Raw genomic sequence first — 20,442 nt, 5'->3', positions numbered from 1 at the left:
TTCGAGCTTTCGCAAAAGCCGGCATCATTTCCGAGGAGCCGCACGGCACGGAAAGTGACTCTGACAGTGAAGACAGTGAACCTGGCATGTTTGATGGAGATTTAGCACAGCTGTTCAATTCAGACACAGAGGATGAGGACTTTGATGGGTTTGATTTATGATGATTACCGGTAATAAAAATGTGAGTAACCAATCTGAGTCTGAATGAAGGGAAGAGCAAAACATTAAAAGAAAATTCTGATAAATCCAGGATATATCCTGCCTTGAGTTGATCCCCGGTTAGGCCCTCCTGACTCGATTTCCTGAATGCTGCAGTTTTATCGTGGGGGATGTTGATTCCTGTGCATGAGAGTTTCTATAGATAGGTGTAAATATGGGCTGTCTGGATACACGAATGTGATGAGGTTGAGAGCCATACAGGGGTAAAGGGGTGGGGGGATGGTGGGAGGGGTTCACATGATGTGTTTTCTGTCTTGCTCACTTTTTTTTCCTTTTTTTTTTGAGTTCTTTGTTTTTGTTTTTGTTTTGTTTGCTTTTAAAAAAAATTCTGTAATTATCAATTATCAATGTTGTTATGCTGTTATTATTATTATTATTATTATTATGCTGCTTGTATTTTCTGTGTTTGGTTTTCGGATGTCTGAGGTTATCCTTGAAAGGCATAGATACAAGTTGTGAGTTTTCAGTTTGTTTTTTTTGCTTTGTTTGTTTGTTGTTATTTGTTTTCCAATTTAAAAATGAAAATAAAGCTTGGGGGAAAAAATCCAGGATATATCACACACGATGACATGAAAGATTCAAAAAGATATAGTTTATACATAATTTATAGAGCTATAATCAGGGGTCAAAGTGGGTTGCAATGGCGTTTGTGGTCACGCAGCTTCAGCAAGTCTGCTAGCTAAAAGGTACAGTTGCTGTATTTATGGAGAGAAAGTGTGTGAAATAACTTCTCACCCTGGTAAAGAGATGGGTTTTTTTTTAGTTTAGTGCTGGAAAAACACGTGATCTTAAGAAAGCTCATGAAATATTTTCACATGATGAATTCAGTTGTATAAATCCACAAAGAACAATGAACATCAGAGCAGCAGTAAGCACTAAGAAAATTTCTTTCAACTCACAAAAGAAATTATGATGAGTTGCGGCAGAGTCACCCTTTACAATGTCGGCAATAGCAAATAGCAGTTTTTGAGAAGCTAATAATATTTCATTGTTACATCAATATAGCACAAAGTAGAGATAGCTTAGCAGAAAAATAGTTAGTGTAAATGTCCTCCAAATAACCATTTTACTTTCTTACTTTGAGTAGATTTAACTGAACTTTTTCACTTTTACTTAAGTAAAAAAAAAAAAAAAAAAAAGTATAGTATAGTATAGTAGTAGTATAGTATTATTTTTTAGAAATAGGATATGGCATTGCTCAGAGAAAGAATTACAAAATGTACATCTTGACCATAGCTACTAGGGGTGCAACGTTAGTCGTATCGATATTGAACCGTTCGATACAGTGCTTTCGGTTCGGTACGCATGTGTATCGAACAATACAAAATTTTTTATTTATTTTATCAACTTTCCTTCTGACGATGCTGTCTGTGTTGAGCGCTCAGTGGATCTGCGCTCGACAGTGCAGCCTAGGCGGAGCAGTCGAGTGCAGATTCACTGAGCGCAGGGCAAGCTAGCGAGACAGAAGTTAAGCTCGTTGCAACATGGCAAATTGAACCTCCCCCACCCTCATTCAGATGTGGCGTTTGGAACTATTTTGGTTTTCATGTGACGTATGACCCTGATGGTAAGCGCGTCATGGATAAAATGCTCAATTACATTGATGGGAACTAGTGCGTTAGCGCAGTTTGCTCGCTAACGTGTTGGCTGTCCAGCCCCACGCACGGGGCGATCCGCGGTAACTCGTTAACGGAGATTTGCCGTGTTGTGGCGTTAACGTAATTTCAACGAGATTAACGCTGACAGCACTAGTGGGAACACAACGAATATGGCTGCACATTTACTCTGACATCACCCTAGTGCAAAGACAAGTGGAAGCAGACAAAAACAACAAGCATGCATGCTACAAACCGAGTCATTTAGACAGTCGTTAGCACATAATTCTCCTTATGGGGACCTGATATGTTTAATATGCTGCTGAGAATATAGCCCAGACGAAGCATATAGTATTGCTTTTATTTTGGAAAGAGACATTTCTCTGTAATAAACTCTCTTTTCCAAAGATGAGTGATTTCTCGATCAGATATTTAATTTTTATTACTTTGTTGTTTCAGCAACATTAAATTTAAAAACTGTACTTTTGAGTTAAAATATATATTTATAATTTTAATAAATGACAAATTAAAAAGGCATGAACATTTTTTTTTGTATTGAAAAAGTATCGAACCGAACCGAACCGTGAATTTTGTGTATCGTTGCACCCCAAATACCTACATATGAAGGTTTTTCACAGGTCATTAAATAGGAACAGTCACTGAGTGAATCCGTGTACCGTATTTTCCGCACTATAAGGCGCACTTAAAATCCTTTCTCCTTTTCTCAAAAATCGACAGTGCGCCTTATGTATGAATTCTGGTTGTGCTTACTGACCTCAAACAGATTTTATATGGTACACGGCGCTCAAAAATCTGTCAAGAAAATGTTTTATTACGACTTTGGTAAGCTACGAAGCCGCACCACTTGATTGATCAGGAGTCTCGCGGAGTAATCTGGATCCAAAACTCTGTCCGCTTCAGGTCCCAAAGTCAAACGAACACTGCGGCATCACTGAGACTTAAAAACTGTCTAAATTCTTTCATCTTTAATAAAATGATCGGGTTGCTGCTTTACTATGTGTAACAATTAAGTTTAACATCCGGGCATCCATGAAAACAGAATTTATTAAATTTAACAGAGTTAGAAGTTAGCAGGAAGTCAGTGCACTAGTTTCCACCTAAACATGATATAGCATGTTCTGACTGAGAGATTTCTGAAAAAATTAAAACGCACAGCTCTGCTGTCACTTCCAACATAAACGAAGACAGAAAACTAAACAGCAGTGATGTTTGTAGGGTTACTGGAGATGGACTAGCTAGTACATAATGATTTGCTATGTGATGGATAGCCACACATCTATGTTAGCATAACATAAACACATAGACTAACTTTTTTCCACTCCATAAAAGTTAACATCAGGTTTCCTTATTGTTAGGGACAAATTCAATCGCATGGCAGGATGCTGTAAACGTACCAAACTTCAGTCAGGAGAACAACTGAGATAATCCATCCACAATGTGAAGTTAGTAATTAATATACTGAAACAACATGAGAATAGAGCAGCTGCGAGAGAATTCAACATTAATGAATGAATGGTAAGGAAGTGGAGGAAGCAAGAAGAATCAGTTGAGTAAATTTTGAATTATCTGACTGTTTTGTTTCGCTTAATGCACCTTATAATCCTGTGCGCCTTATGTATGAAAACAGACGCGTTCATCGACAGTGCACCATATGAGGTGAGGTGACGCAAAAATTTCCCCGTTGTGGGATCAATAAAGTCTTATCTTATCTTATATAATCCAGTGCACATATGGTCCAAAAAATACGGTACACCAAAAATCAGGACAAATGTTGAATAATCTATACCAGGGGTGTCCAACTCCAGGCCTCGAGGGCCAGTGTCCTGCAGGTTTTAGATGTGTCCTTGATCCAACGAAGCTGATTTAAATGGCTAAATTACCTCCTCAACATGTCTTGACGTTTTCCATAGGCCTGGTAATGACTGAATCATTGTAATGGTAATAATCATTTGAGTGAGGTGTGTTGATCCAGGGTGATGTCTAAAACCTGGAGGACACTGGCCTTTGAGGCCTGGATTTGGACCAATGATAAATGCTTTATCATTTGATATAACTGATCATTACATGGATGAAGAAAACTGTTCAGACATTATGTAAGTTGTGTTCAATTAAAGCACACTGATAAGCTAGGTTCTAATTAAAATACTTTTTTAAAATACATGCCAACAAGGTATACATCAAGAGACTATTTAGTCTAGTTAGTCCAAATATTTTTCCTCATTTAGTCAACTAAGAAATTAGTCTCCAGGAACATCTCTAATGGGAAAAGAAAAGTATGAGGAAGAAGAGAAAGAGCCCATACCACATTACCTTATCACGGTGGACGCAGCCTTATGGTACGGGTATGTATGGGCTACTGTTCAATTCTATTTATAAAGTGTCAAATCACAAAAACAGTTGACTCAAGGTTCATTATATCGTAAGGTAAAGGACTTTACAATAATATAGAGAAAACCGCAACAAATGGCCCCTTATGAGCGAGCAGTTGGCAACAGTGGGAAAGAAAAAAAACTCCCTTTTAATAGGAAGAAACATCAGACAGAACTACAATGCAACTGGCTGGGGTTGATGGGAGGAAGATTTAAAAAAAAAAAAAAAAAAAAACACTATGGAAGAAAGTCAGAGATTATGATAATGATCAGTGTATAAACACATCACAAATGAAAAAGGTGAGTGACAAAGAAATACTTACAGGGAGTGCAGAATTATTAGGCAAGTTGTATTTTTGAGGAATAATTTTATTATTGAACAACAACCATGTTCTCAATGAACCCAAAAAACTCATTAATATCAAAGCTGAATGTTTTTGGAAGTAGTTTTTAGTTTGTTTTTAGTTTTAGCTATTTTAGGGGGATATCTGTGTGTGCAGGTGACTATTACTGTGCATAATTATTAGGCAACTTAACAAAAAACAAATATATACCCATTTCAATTATTTATTTTTACCAGTGAAACCAATATAACATCTCCACATTCACAAATATACATTTCTGACATTCAAAAACAAAACAAAAACAAATCAGCGACCAATATAGCCACCTTTCTTTGCAAGGACACTCAAAAGCCTGCCATCCATGGATTCTGTCAGTTTTTTGATCTGTTCACCATCAACATTGCGTGCAGCAGCAACCACAGCCTCCCAGACACTGTTCAGAGAGGTGTACTGTTTTCCCTCCTTGTAAATCTCACATTTGATGATGGACCACAGGTTCTCAATGGGGTTCAGATCAGGTGAACAAGGAGGCCATGTCATTAGTTTTTCTTCTCTTATACCCTTTCTTGCCAGCCACGCTGTGGAGTACTTGGACGCGTGTGATGGAGCATTGTCCTGCATGAAAATCATGTTTTTCTTGAAGGATGCAGACTTCTTCCTGTACCACTGCTTGAAGAAGGTGTCTTCCAGAAACTGGCAGTAGGACTGGGAGTTGAGCTTGACTCCATCCTCAACCCGAAAAGGCCCCACAAGCTCATCTTTGATGATACCAGCCCAAACCAGTACTCCACCTCCACCTTGCTGGCGTCTGAGTCGGACTGGAGCTCTCTGCCCTTTACCAATCCAGCCACGGGCCCATCCATCTGGCCCATCAAGACTCACTCTCATTTCATCAGTCCATAAAACCTTAGAAAAACCAGTCTTGAGATATTTCTTGGCCCAGTCTTGACGTTTCAGCTTGTGTGTCTTGTTCAGTGGTGGTCGTCTTTCAGCCTTTCTTACCTTGGCCATGTCTCTGAGTATTGCACAAATCATACAGGTAGGGCTGGATCAGATAACCCTGAATCCACCTTTAGTTATGCTGCTGCTGCTGGGGGCTTCCCATGATGCATTGAGCTTTTCTCCTTTTCTCACCCCTTTTCACATAACGTGTTTAGACTCTGTATTTTCACTTTTTTCCACAGCATGTCTTTAGTCTCATCTTCCTCCCGTCACCCCCAACCTATCGCGGCAGATGGCTGCACCTCCCTGAGCCTGGTTTTTCAGTGGTTTCTTCTTGTTAAAACAGAGTTTTTCCTTTCCACTGCTACTAAAGTACTCAGTCATAGAGTCTGATTAAAGTGGTGGGTGGGCTCTCTAACATTTTGAAAGAAGCCAATTTAGCCTAGCGTTAGCCTCAACGTGCTTTGAGTCACAGTGGCTATATACAGTGCCTTGAAAAAATATTTGCCCTTTTGAAATTTCTTAGATTTTTTTTCTTTGCATATTCTTCACACAGAAATGTTTCCGATCAAACAAATTTTGATATTAGAAAATTATTCCAAATAAATACAATCCAAGTAAATAGAAAAAATTTAATTATTAAAACATTATTTATTAGAGGAAAAAAAGCTATCAAATACAGTGGTCCCTCGTTTATCGTGGGACTTACATTCTAAAAATAAGCCGCGATAGGTGAAATCTGTGAAGTAGCCAACTTTATTTTTTACAATTATTATAGATGTTTTAAGGCTATCAAACCCCTCACTACACACTTTAATAATAATAATAATAATAATAATGGATACTTTATTGATCCCCATGGGGAAATTACTTGTTTTTCTCTGCATTTGACCCATTCACTCAGTGAAGCAGTGGGCAGCCCACTAAGCAGGCGCCCGGGGAGCAGTGTGTAGGGACGGTACCTTGCTCAGGGGTACCTCAGGGTAGCCGTTAGGTGGATTCGAACCGCCGACCTTCCGATCATGGGGTGACCACTTTACCTACTGAGCTATCCCTGCCCTATATCCCTTTATACAGTTTTCTCAGACAGGCATGAACATTTTCTCGCTTTTCTCTCTTGTTTAAACACTCTCAAAGTTCAAACCTTCGTAGAAAAATAAGTCCAGTATTATAGAATGAAACCAAAGACGCCTGCGGTTGCCTTTGACGATGCAAAATGTTTTGTCGACATTGTTGTGTTTGTTGGGGAGAAAACTTACTAACATACACAGTACAGCACTTCAGAGTCACACTGCTAGCGGTCGAAGATTTATGTAAACAAGATTGATTGACAATGGTCTACAGCCAATCAGGACGCAGAACACAATGTGCTGTAAAAATATTTTTAAAAAGCATGCAAAATTGCACCCAAAAAAAATCCGCAAACCAGCAAAAGGTGAACTGCGTTATAGCAGGGGACCACTGTATAACACTGTATATGCCCCATGTGAAAAAGTAAAAAGGATGAAGGTAAATACTTTACTACGACACTTCATCTGCTGTTCACCACCTACCTTTAATGAAAAACCTGCAGATGGGACGTGGTCGGATCTTCCTGTCTGAAGGATCTTTGACCTCCCCCTCCTCCAGATCATCATCCTGCATACACATACACAAGCCAAATCATGACACTTCACAACACATCACTGTATCCAGACTATTGTTGTGAAGTGTGTGCTATTTGTATTTCAAGTGCAAAGTAGAAATTATTTTAAATGTCTAATGAGGAACAATCATTGGGGATGGGTTAAAAAAAAAAGATTTCCTAATTCAAATCAATTTTAATTTGAATAATCCGATATCGATCAAATCCTGCAATCATTTTTTTAAATTAATGTATTTTTCCAGAAATATCAGAATCTCAGCTAAAAGCTCACAAAACTATTTCAACAACCACCAAAGAGATAAAATAGAAAAAATTAAAGAGCAGATAGACAGATTCTACACAAAGATGTAAACACACGGCTTGTTCACTCGATGGCACGGGTGCTGAAAGCCAACATCTCATCACAGAATCCAAAAATGCAGGTTTCGTCACTGCGAACTCTGAATTTTGCAGCATATTTTCAAGAGGGTTATGTGCTATAAAAGATCAGGCCAGTAAAAACTCCTTTATATTTTTCTGGGTTTTAGCCTCAGTTACTTTGACACAAAGGCATCTGCTGTGATGCTTACACCTCTGATGAAGCCTCACGAGTGTCAGCATTGTTTTTATACCTAGATGGTTTACACCAAGTTTGTAATTGCAGAGAAATAGTCCGTTCACTTTGGGCATGTCATTTTCCAGCAGGAACCTCAGAAAAACCCCTGAGGCTTTACGGATTAAATAATAAGTCCAAGACTGTAACTGCTTTAGGATCCGTTTTCCTAATTTGGAAATAAATATATTTTATTTACAAGGTTTAGAGGGTTCTTTCAAAAGTACATATCCAAGATAAATTATCCTAATTATAATATTTCTGACTGAGTCAAAAACGGAATTGAATCGAACCGGGGCCTTGTGAATCAGAATTGAATCAGTTAAAAAAATCAGTGAAAATACCCAGCCCTAACAATCACTAGTGTGTGACATTCTGCTGATCCAGGCAGTTATAAGATAAAGACTTTTAGTGCCCATTCTGCCTCTCCACTAGAGGCAGAACATGACATCACTTGGCTGGTTGGTACTAACAGACTTGTTAGCCCAGTCTGTTGACAGGAAAAAGAGGACACCAAGACTAAAAAGCCATCTAATGGTAGCCGCTTTTGCACTTCTCTTTGCTGCAGCAATCAGTTTTATGTTTAAAAAACCCCCCACAAGTACATTCTGTCCACTTTTACGCTCTGTCTTTTAGGCAGTAAGTGCCTCCTCGTTGTTGGCTAGCTAAAATGAAACAGGAAAATCCACCTGTTAGCTGTAACGTTGGGGTTTGTAGAATACGTTCTGAATCAGGTACACTGACAAGTTGCATTTCAACACACTGATTTTTTTTTTCTTTTCTTGTCAGGTCAGGTGTACAGGCCGAGGAGCGCAATCACCTGATGTCTTCATGATGTGTCCTTCGGATGCTCATTGGGCAACATGTCTGACAATCCCCATTATATGAAACGCTGCCTTCAATTTGGAGACAGTACTAGGGCTCACTCCAAACAATGTTAGAACTTGTTTTTTTGAAACATCAAAGCCAATTTTCCATCAGTACCTACTCAGATCAACTCATAACGACTCAACTGGTTTTCCATTATATTTCAGTACTATCTTTTGTGCATGCTCGTCATCATAGCAACAGTGCCAAGCATCCTGTGACGTAATTAACATGCGACACGAATGCTACAACAAAGATGGACGCTGAGAAAACAATATACTTGGTGCTTGGTCTGTGTTTTGTTTTTGTTTTTTTGTCAGACTCGGGGAACATGACGTTGTTTTTGTTTAGCCATTTCCCTTGTTGCCGGGTTTCAAAAATAGTGGTTTTGACTTTCGTGAATGAGAAGCTCTCATGACTCATTGAGTGATGCTACTGACCAACCAATAGGTGGCATGCAATCTAATGACGTCACATTTTAGTACTTGCTCAGATCGCTTGGAACCCCGGCTGAGTAAATAGCAAAAAACTGGTAACTGGTAGCCCTAGTAGTACCTGGTACCAGTTACTAGGGCTGCTCGATTATGGCAAAATGATAATCACGATTATTTTCACTGAAATTGAGATCTCGATTATTTGACAATATTTATTTAACAATAACAATGTATTGAATAATGACTTTAAAGATTGTCAAAAAATAATATAAAATAGTGTGCAAATACTGATAACAGTGCAAATGTTTGCAATATAAAAAATAAATGAAAAATGTAAACATCTATGTTTAGTAAACTTCGCAGTGTTGCTCTGTGGTGCAGCTACGACACCGTAGCAAAGTTTACACACTGTGTCTACTTGATCCACGTCTGACTCTGCGGACCCATAATGTTTCCACACCACTGAAGTTTTTTTTTACCTCTCTTTTCAACCAGCGGCAGTCAAGAACATAAAACAGTTTAAAGTAAAATATAAAAACCTAATTTTAAATAAGTATAAGAATGAAGAAAACGGGGTTAACCCAGGACGGTAATGTTGCTGGTAATGGTGTTGCGGTTCTTTTTTGGTTGTTTTTTTGTTTTGTTTTGGTTTGTTGTTTTTCCATAACTTGTGTATCTGCAAATATACACATTCTGTATTTTTCATATGAAAGAAACTATACTGTGGTGGGGCTTGCTAATTTCTTGTTTTTGATTTATGTATGTTATGTTTTGTTTTACTTCATATGTTTATATGTTTCATATGTTGTTTGTTTAATTTAAGACAAAAAAAAATTAAATGAATGAGAGGTAAAACTTGAGGGGGTAGGGACAAATAAGTAAATACTTCAGCCTACTCCTTTTCAAACAAATAATGGAATGATATTTTGTAATGATTGTGAAGGCACATGTTTGAAATGTTTGAAATAAAAATGAACTGAACTGAACTCTCCTCTCCAGATAACTTCTGCTTAGCTTTCCGAGCTTCCCTCGGGTCCTCTTAATCAGCGGTCCCCAACAGCCGGGCCTCGGACCGGTACCGGTCCGTGAGTCGTTTGGTACCGGGCCGCGAGAGTTGAGGCTCAGGTGTGAAATGTATAGTTTTCAGGGTTTTTATCGGTTTTCAGTGTTATTTTGTTATCGTTTTTATCGTTTACTTGGTTTTCCTGGGTCTTTTCACGTGTGTTATGAATAAATCTTCTTTTTTTTCGGTACCAGTACTAGTTTTATTTTGTTGTATGTATCCACGACACCTTAAAGGCCGGTCCATGAAAATATTGTCGGGCATAAACCGGTCCGTGGCGCAAAAAAGGTTGGAGACCGCTGCTCTTAATTGTTGTGACACGTGTTCGAAATGCAGAGAGGTGCGCTCGATTTGCCACACGGAGCAGCGCGAGAGTAAAGTACGACGGAGGGGCTAATAATCGGCTCAGTCATTTTTAATGATCGTTGAAAGCCCAGATCGTAATCGTGATTAAAATTCGATTAATTGAGCAGCCCTACCAGTTACTATGACCTAATTCTAAAATGACCGAATTAAGAATTCACACCCTTAAAACCCTTGTGTTTACATTCTGTAGTGCGCACAACAAGACATGCCTAGGCATGTCAGAGAACAAGAACCCAAAACCCCCGCAAAAAAAGAACTAAACCAAAACACTTAAGTTGAAAGCAAAACCTTTTTCACCACTTAAGGCAGAAGCAGGCTACAAATACACATAGGACTATGGTGGAGCAAATGGGTTGTCCAGAAGTTGTTATGGCTGCCTATACTGTGGTGTGTAAAAGTGTTTTGCCCACTTGCTGATTTCCTATTGTTGTATATGTCAGTCACACTTAAATGTTCAGATTATCAAAAAATGTAAACATTAGCTAAAGATAACAAAAGTAAACATGAAATTCGGTTTCTACATGAAGGTTTTTATTATTAAGGGGGAAAAATTCCAAACCTACATGGCCCTGTGTGAAAAAGTGATTGCTGCTAAATCCATTGCAATAATTGGGAATAAGTATCTTGGAGGGCTGTGGAGGAATTTTGACCCACTCATCTTTGCAGAATTGTTGTAATTCAGCCAAATTGGAGGATTTTTTAACAGGAACCACCTTTTTAAAGGTCATGCCACAGGAATTTCAATAAGATTCAATTCAGGACATTGATTGCCTGTTCCATAGTCTTCATTTTGTTTCTCTTAAGCCATTCAAAGGTGAACTTGCTGGTGTGTTTTAGATCATTGTATTGATGCAAAAGACAATTGTGCTTCATCTTGAGGTCATAAACACATGGCCAAACACTGTCCTCCAAGAGCAGAATTAGCAGTATCTTCCCAAAAGCCTTGGGGATCATAGAGATATTTCCTGGCAAAACTTATTCACCCCCCCCCCCCCACGCACCTTCATTTAGAAATTTAATTTTGTGTTTACTTGTGTTATCAGTGTGTAACATTTACATTTGTTTGATGATCTGAAACGTTTAAGTGTGACAAACATAGAAATCAGGAAGAGAGTCAGAAAGGGGGAAAAATACTTTTTCACACTAGTCTATAAAACATTCAAAACTGAAAACATATTTCTAGTTTTAGTTATTTGACCGTATCTGTGCAGAGGTTTTAAAGGCCCAAGATGCTTTTGTTTTGTACAGCTCAAGTTGTTAAGCTGTTATTTTATACTTACTAAATACTAACACTACTAAATTTAAAAATTGTATCAATAACAATATTATTTCTGCTTAGCATCGTAAATATTGTTATCACAAACATTCTTGAAATATTGTGATGTAATTATGAGGCTATATCACCCAATCCCAATGAAATACTTGTGTAAAACCCCTTGAATTAAAATTGAAAATCTGTACTTCAACCACATTTTGATTTGATTAAAAATCTAATGTGATAGTGTACAGCGGCAAAACTTTCCAGAACTACTTGATTTAAAAAAAAATAAATAAAAAACAAAACAGAATTGCATTAACGCATCAGTGGTGGGCCGAATATCAGTATATGTATTATATTGCAAAGGGACTTGTATTGTGTGCTTTCTCATCCACAGCTCTATTCAGGTTTTACAAGAATGTATAAGTCAACTATTAATCAAATACTAACTCTATTTGGACGTTTTTTGGTTTTCCCTCTTTTGCTCTTCACACAGACCGTTTACTCGCATGCTAAAACGTGACTCGTGAGAAGAATATGGACTTCAAACACAAAAAGAAAGAAGAAACCTTTAAGTTCTGAAAATGTTAAGCCTACAAGGCTTCATATTCTTATTTCCCTATTATGAGAGTGTAACACACACTCAACACACTCAGCAGTAGCATAAAGAGCATCCAGCCAAATTAGGTCCAGTCCACTTGGATTTTTTTTTCTCTTCAGATTTAACACCACTCTTTATGTTTAAGGCTATTTGTTCTAAAGGTTTATCAATAAAACAAAAACACAGTAGCAGTGCTTCCTGACTAAAGGCTTATTTTCAAACACAAGGGATTTTTACAATTTACCTGCACTCAGCAAATCAGGCAGCACTACTACCAATAGAACTACAATAACTTACATCAATCTCTCCTTCATCAATTTCTCCATCATCCTCATCCTTCTTCTTGTCTCTGAAGGATTCCTGGCGTATCCTCTCCGGCCCTTTCGACCCATCTGTCCTCCTGGATTCGCTGTGTTTAGGAGATGGTGGAAGGATTGATTTTTTCTCCTTTTTACTGCTTTTGTCCTCGCTTTCCTCCTCATCTTCATCTCCCTCTACTTTTGTGTCTTCCTCATCGTCCTCCTCGTGTGTAGGGATGCCAGGCTCCTCTGGGACCTCCTCATCATAATCAAGCTCATGTTCGTCCAGTTCCCGGGAAACTGACACAGAGTCATCCTTCACTTCCCTTAGCGCAGCAGCTCTCCTTGTCTCTTCATCTCTTATTCTTCCATCCTCTTCATCTTTGTTTTTGTAATCCTCCTCTTGATCATCCACTTCAGCTACCTCACATTCTGCAGAGGCAGCTTTTATGTAGTCATCATATCCTTCCTTCCAGTCTTCTCCATCTTTTCCAGCACTAAGGCTCTTGACATGTTCTGGCTCAGAGTCTGGGGATAATGGAGTGCTAACAACTCTCTCCTCATCCTCCTTTCTTTCCCTCTCCTCCACCACCTGAGGACTGTCTTCATTCCCCTCCATAAGCACAATGCTCTCATCATCCTGTCCCAACTCTCCCATTTCTCCAAAAGGTTCCTCATCCTCTGGCTCCGACACAAAGTCAGGCACCACCTCATCCTCCTCTTCCTCTAATTCCACATGTTTTCCATGGCTTTCCAGCATTTCTATGTCCCCTTCTTCATTGAGGATCTCGCTGTCTGAAATGACCCTGTCCTCCTCTTCATTAGGAGATTCCAGCAACTCACTGTCAGAAAGACCCTTCTCCTCCTCCTCAGGAGACTGAGGGGACTGGGTAGGGCTTTCAGGAGTATCCATGTGAACCCACTCTGGTGCAAAACAAAAACAAAAAAAGCAATCTGCCAAAAAAAGAAAGAAAAGACAACTGTATGTCACCAGTAATCTGATAGCAATTAAATACTGTTTAATGTAATGCTACGTGCCTTTTGTTAATCGATTTAAAAACAGTCAATTAAAAACAGTCACAATTAACCAATAAAATGACTATAATCACAAATTAAATTTAAAATGATGCACCACAAAAATATGTTAATTCCGCTACCCACTGAAAGAAAAATGGTACAGTTAACTTTTATAGTAATATATAACTGTCATACACCATAACGTTAAATACTTGTTTTTGTTCATTTGGTGATAGCTGACACAAAGAACGGAAAAGAACCGATTTCTATTAACTTTGATAACACCGTTCCTGAGATTAAGACGTAGCTATATGTTGATCACAGCAGTATATGTTTTATATGAAATTAGTTTCCGGCGCTGCTAATTCACCAGCAAAGTAAACGTTAGCTATAACAAGCTAACTAACAACCACCATTTAGTTTTAGGTGTATATAAGTCTCCATATAGCTCCATGGTACAACTACATGTGTATACATAATTAGATAACATGCTCAAGTTTATAAAGACTACAGGTTTCCCTGTAGCATAATGTCACTGGTAACACTTACAATGGCTGGGTCGCGCTAGTTCGCAACAAGGCCCATAACTTGGCGATGCGAAGACAAAGCTAATAACGAGTAAAGTGTCCCCAACCTATGGATAGTTTTCTTCAGCGATTATAAACGCTTGGCTTAACCGTACAAATAAGTGGACACTACCGGTTTAGTACGAAGCGTTCGCACCAGTACACTTGGCCGTCTTACGGTTAACAATGTAGCCTCCCCTGAAGCTAAGCTAAAAGAGCAAGTACACTGTGCTAGGAGCTAACAACACATTTTTAATCACCTTGCCGACACGAAGCTCTATAAAGACCACGCCTCTACCTTTTCAGCTGCACTCTCTCGCGGATATAACTTTTTACAGTCTGCAATAAATATTAGACGGTTTTATTTTTAGCCGCTGTAGCGATGAAAATAAAACACCCTGCACGGCACAGCGAGAGCGGCCATTACCTCAACGTCATCAAAATACGACAACCGTGTGGTTGGAACCGCGCTGAAAGCTAATCAGGGCAGATCTGAGATCAGTATGGTCCAACGTTGACAGGAGAATATCTGTAATATTTTAACAATGTTGTTAGACATACATGATTTTTAACCAGTTACTTAGAAATAATGGAAGACATTTTTGGGGAGCAGTTACGTCGTTCCATGTAAGTATTATTTTTGATTAATGTTTTCTCTTCAATTCACTTGGTGAACTCTCATCTCTGTTGACAATAACTGTAATATGGATACAATGTTTTACCACTAATTCTTTTTGAATTAACTATTTGAGTTAACTCATCTAATTTCATTTATTTCAGTTCTCCATATCCAAAGACTTTTTTAAACCTTTGTTTAGTTCACTAAAGAACAACAAAGTAATCATCAGAATCAGAATCAGAATCAGAATCGTGTTTATTGGCCAAGTATATGTGCAGACACATACAGGGAATTTGGTTCCGGTAGATGGTGGCTCTCAAACACAGCAATGTAAATCACACACACACACACACACACACACACACACACACACACACACACACACACACACACACGTGTCTATATATACACATTACACATACATACACAAAGCTCTGTAAACCAACTATAAATAACTAATCTAAACTTATATACATAAAATACAGAAATGAATGAGGTGGAATGAATACTACAAAATGTACATAAGGTGCAGCTGCAGTCTGGCAGTGGGAGCAGTGTGACAGGTCAACTGTTAAGAAGGGAGATGGCGAGGGGAAAGAAACTGTTCCTGTGTCGGGTGGTCCTGGTCTGCAGGCTTCTGTACCGTCTGCCAGAGGGCAGCAGATCAAAAAGTCTGTGTCCAGGGTGTGAGGGGTCTGTGATGATTTTCCCTGCCCGTTTCCTGGTTCTTGAGAGGTACAGATCCTGGATGGAGGGCAGGGGCGTGCCGATGATCCTTTCTGCTGCCCGTACAGTCCGCTGCAGTCTGCTCCTGTCCTGTTTAGTGGCTGCACCATACCAGACTGTGATGGAGGAACACAGGACAGACTCAATGACCGCAGTGTAGAACTGGATCAGCAGCTCCTGTGGAAGACTGTACTTCCCCAGTTGTCTCAGGAAGTACATCCTCTGCTGGGTCTTTTTGAGGATGGAGTTGATGTTGGTCTCCCACTTCAGGTCCTGGGAGATGGTTGTACCCAGGAACTTGAAGGTCTTCACAGTTGACACAGGGCTATCTGATATGGTGAGGGGGAGCAGAGTTGAGGGATGTCTCCTGAAGTCCACTGTCATCTCTACAGTCTTAAGAGTGTTCAGCTCCAGATCGTGCTGACTGCACCAGAGTACCAGCCGCTCAACTTCCTGCCGGTATGCAGACTCATCACCATCTTGAATGAGGCCAATGACAGTGGTGTCATCTGCAAACTTTAGGAGTTTGACAGCCGAGTTCTTGGAGGTGCAGTCGTTAGTGTAGAGGGAGAACAGTAGTGGTGAGAGGACACATCCTTGAGGGGCACCAATACTGAGGGACCGGGTTTCAGAGGTGATCTCCCCCAGCCTCACTTGTTGCTTTCTGTCTGTCAGGAAGCTGGTGATCCACTGACAGGTAGCTGGTGACACGCTGAGCTGGGAGAGTTTGGAGGAAAGAAGTTCAGGCACGATGGTGTTAAAAGCTGAACTAAAGTCCACAAACAGGACCCTGGCATAAGTTCCTGGGCGGTCAAGGTGTTGCAGGATGTAATGCAGCCCCATGTTCACTGCATCATCCACCGACCTGTTTGCCCGGTAGGCAAACTGCAGAGGGTCCAGCTGGTGGCCTGTAATGTCTTTCAGATGGGCTAACACCAGTCGTTCGAAGGATTTCATGACCACAGACGTGTCATATCAGTATTATGACCAGTGACTATATAAAAGTAGATTTTCGTCAATGATGTTGATTGTTGCAGTTAATAAACTTTTTAACATAATTCTTGATCATTGTTATTTATTTATTTATTTATTTTTTGCCTTGAAAACAGTAGCTCACATTAAGCTCACAGCAAGTTGAGTGGCTGAGTGAAAAACTTAATGCTTAATACTGGTGGCAGCCAGTGCTATCCCTCAGCCCCCTAGTAGATGCACTTGTGGCATAAATTTGAAAATCTTAAATAAGTCTTAAATGAGTTGCTGTTTTCAATAGGCAAACCAATATAAACTGTCTAAACAAGAAAGGCCACTTTGTTTGAGCTAACTAATCGTTTGTAGATTATAAAAAAATTATTTGCTTTTAGTTTGATTAAACTTAAAATGTCTGTTTATTTCCAGAAACGTCTAACTTGAAAAATTCTTGCCCATAATGAAACCAATCCTTATTTCTTCATATTTTGTTAGTAATATAGAAAATGAGCACAGTAATGTGTAAACATGAATACGGTGTAACTAGGCGGCACCAGAGTTACTACGGGAGAGGCTCAGAGTACAGCAGGAGTCTCCACCACATCACTTGCGAACAGGGCCTTTTTCAGTAGCTTGCCAAAGGGATCAATAACAAAAGTGGTCAAGAAAATAACAAATATAATTTGTAGATTGGTGAAACTGGCCAAGCTTTCCATCCAATTAAAATTAAATATACCCCTACCCCTCTTGAGATAAAACAATTATTTGTCAACTAGCTGTCAATCAAAAGTTTGTGCCGTCAGCAATTGAAGCGGTTAGACGCCGTATGGAGGTAGCAGGCAGACGAGGTGCCAGGCTTTTAGCAACAATGATAGCAGCAGAGTTTGGTTATGCTAGTAAGAGGGGAAAAAATATGTTCTTGAGGAGTGGGAAACAACTTGTTTTTTTTTCCACAAATGTGTGCGTATGTGTGTTTGACCTGTGGCACGAACCTTGGTGTCTCTAAAAAATGCAACACGGAGCAGCATTTCACCAAAGTTCACAGCAACCTTTCCCAGGACTTTGTAGTGGGAAGCAACCTCTGCAAAAAAAAGGTAAAAGAATTGAAAACTATCCTCCAAAAACAACCATCTAAACAGACAAAGAACGCTAGCGCATCAACCGAGGCATCATTTAAAGTGGTGCACATCCTCACCAAGCACAAAAAACCCTTCATCAATGTCGAGATCATTAAAGAGGCAATGGCAGAATCATTGAGAAAATAAGACTGAGATTCTTTCTGCTATCGCTAATGTTCAGCTTGGCTTGAACACAGTCAGCAGATGCAGAGAGAAAGCTAGATTTGGACCTGCACAGGTGCTCCTGGTATTTACTTCAGTCTGATGAGTCTGTGGACTACAGTAATATGGCACAGCTAGCTGTGCACACATGGTGATGACTTTTCTACAAAGGAGGAATTTTTGACGTTGCTGCCACTGAAAACCAAGGAAGTTGGCATTTACAATGCAATGAAGCGGTACTTGTTGGGGGGGGGGAAAATCCATTGAAAAACTGGTTTCTATAACAACTGATGGAGTAGCAGAGGTGACAGGACCTCACTCCAGATTTATTGCACATGGCAAAGTGCACCCAAACTTTGCTAAATGTTCGAACTATCACTGCATCATTCATCAGCAGGCATGACGTCACATAAAATGTGACGTCACATCCGGATGGCCCGGATTGCAGCCGTTCGAAGACCAGATATAACGTTTCAGAACAAATACTCCAGCTCATATGTTAGTCTGCTCCAAGCATTTCCACTAAGGTAAGTCTTCTGTTGTAGTTATTACGTAATTTATCATAACATAATTGTTGATGTAGGTTACAAATAAGTATTATATTGACTTGAATAGAGATCAATGACTGTTTTCCACAGTCATTGATAGAGATTGACAGACCACGTGAATTTCGCGCGTTGCATTGTGGGTACTAGAGGCAACAAAATCAAAGCACTGCATCAAGCGCTAGTATTTCCAGCTTTGGTAATCATTAATTCTGCGGTTTTAATCCCTACTTGCATTTTATTTGCCCCCAAAACAGTTATGTACAAAACGACGGAGAACACGGCAGGTCCGTACGAAGACAGACTTGACGAAAAGGCAAAAAAAGAGGACAAAGAAAAAAATCAAAGGAGTAAAAGGGTGAGACCCATTTGTGCAAAAGTCACATGGAAGTCCGGTGTTGAGCAGACATAAGCTTTTTTTTTTTCTTATTGGGTGAGATCGAGGCTTTCATGACAATGAGAGGAGAGGATAACATACTACTAAGAGATGCTGAGTGGGTGATCTGGCCAAAAATCCGGATCAAGAAATTAAAAAGCTGAACCAGCAGTTGCAAGGTAGACACAAAAAAGTGTGTGAAATGATCGGTGCTGTGAAGGCATTCACAGCAGGTGCAGCAGCCACTATTTTGTGGTCCATCCCTTGAGGAACTACTCTCTTGTTTATACTCCTCCTGTTTTGCCTGTGTTGTTTTGCCACAGTTACTTCTTGCCCGCGTGTCTTGCTACTTTACCTGCATCATTTGTTTATTTCTACTAGCTTGTTTAGTGATTTGCTCCAAAGGCCACAGAAGGTGCCAAATGGGAATTCCTTTATGTTGTGTTTGAGCTAGGATTACCTGTTATAACAACAGTCACTGGCACAGCCGACAGTTCACCAGTTGAGTGTGTATATGTGGGCGACCGTGGCTCAGGGGGTTGGGAATCGCATCTGTAACCGGAAGGGCGCCGGTTCGATCCCTGGGCTCTCTGTCCTGGTCGTTGTGTCCCTGGGCAGGACACTTTACCCTACTTGCCTACTGGTGTTGGCCAGAGGGGCCGATGGCGCGATATGGCAGCCTCGCTTCTGTCAGTCTGCCCCAGGGCAGCTGTGGCTACAACTGTAGCTGCCTCCACCAGTGTATGAATGTGAGAGTGAATGAATAGTGGCATTGTAAAGCGCTTTGGGTGCCTTGAAAAGCGCTATATGAATCCAATCCATTATTATTATTATTATATGACTATTTGGCTTGTGTATTTTAGCGTGTGTGTGTGTGTAAGACATTTTAACACTGTATGCCTGGAGTGGATTTTAGTAGTTTTTCTTGTATGAGTCTGATGTCAATTCTGCCATGGTCTGCCATTCTGGACTATGGTCAATGAGCCACAGGTGTCCTCCTTACAAACCCAGTGTGTTCCCCGGAGGCTTCCATTAGGGGGTGCACTATCACAGCTTCCCAGTCTTTTTATTTTTATTGCCCACTGCCAGTTTCTGTCTCATCTTTTCATTCTTCGTCTCTTTTGTTCTCTCCATGTGTTTGAGGCGCTGTATTTACCTTTTCCAGTGGTAGTCATCCTTGGTGCCTGTCAGTAGTGGGAAGTAAAAAGTACTTTACTACTGTACTTGAGTAGAATTTTCAGGTATTTGTACTTTGTTTTATTATTTATTTTTCTGACAACTTTTACATTACTCCACTACCTACATTTTTACACAAATGTAAAAATGTACAGCAGGCAAAGAGGGAGCTGCAGGGAGGGTTTAGTGGTGTGCTGTCAGAGAGGCAGACCAAAATGGCTGATCTCCATCGTATAATCATAGGATGAAGAGACCACACAAGAGAGCTGTGTGGTGTGTTGAGCTGGAAGAAGCAGCTGGAAAGCTGTGTGAACTAAAAGTGAAAAGCATTTGTAAATAGCTATTCATGTGCATTGGGTACATTGATTACAATATTTTTACCTAACAACATATAGACATTAAAAAATTTTAAAATTTGGAGACATCAATAAATGACAGCAGCTGATCTGTTTTTCTTCCTCACACAAGACGACTGACTGCATTACCGAAATTATTATACCTACCACTAGAGGGAGCCAGAGCATCAAGTCAAATCAAGGGGCTTTAATGTCATTTT

General features: G+C 39.7%; 1 protein-coding gene across 1 annotated transcript in view; it reads right to left on the bottom strand.

Annotated features, from left to right (window-relative positions):
• zc3h18 (zinc finger CCCH-type containing 18) overlaps nt 1-14,636 on the bottom strand; it is a 58,371-nt gene extending 43,735 nt beyond the window's left edge. The window contains exons 1-3 of the mRNA XM_085413162.1: nt 14,182-14,636; nt 12,614-13,569; nt 7,044-7,128 (exon numbers count right to left, since the gene is read on the bottom strand). Coding sequence (XP_085269288.1) covers nt 7,044-7,128; nt 12,614-13,528 — 1,000 coding nt within the window. The 5' untranslated portion in view covers nt 13,529-13,569; nt 14,182-14,636. The remainder of the gene's footprint in view (nt 1-7,043; nt 7,129-12,613; nt 13,570-14,181) is intronic.
• Between the last annotated feature and the right edge of the window lie 5,806 nt (nt 14,637-20,442).

The sequence above is a fragment of the Rhamphochromis longiceps genome, linkage group LG7 (assembly GCF_057381845.1).
Source record: "Rhamphochromis longiceps isolate RC_006_pf linkage group LG7, R_longiceps_female_GT1.1, whole genome shotgun sequence".
In the NCBI taxonomy this organism is placed as follows: Eukaryota; Metazoa; Chordata; class Actinopteri; order Cichliformes; family Cichlidae; genus Rhamphochromis; species Rhamphochromis longiceps.
Note: the sequence above shows the minus strand (reverse complement) of the source record. Positions and strands in the feature narration are given on the sequence as shown.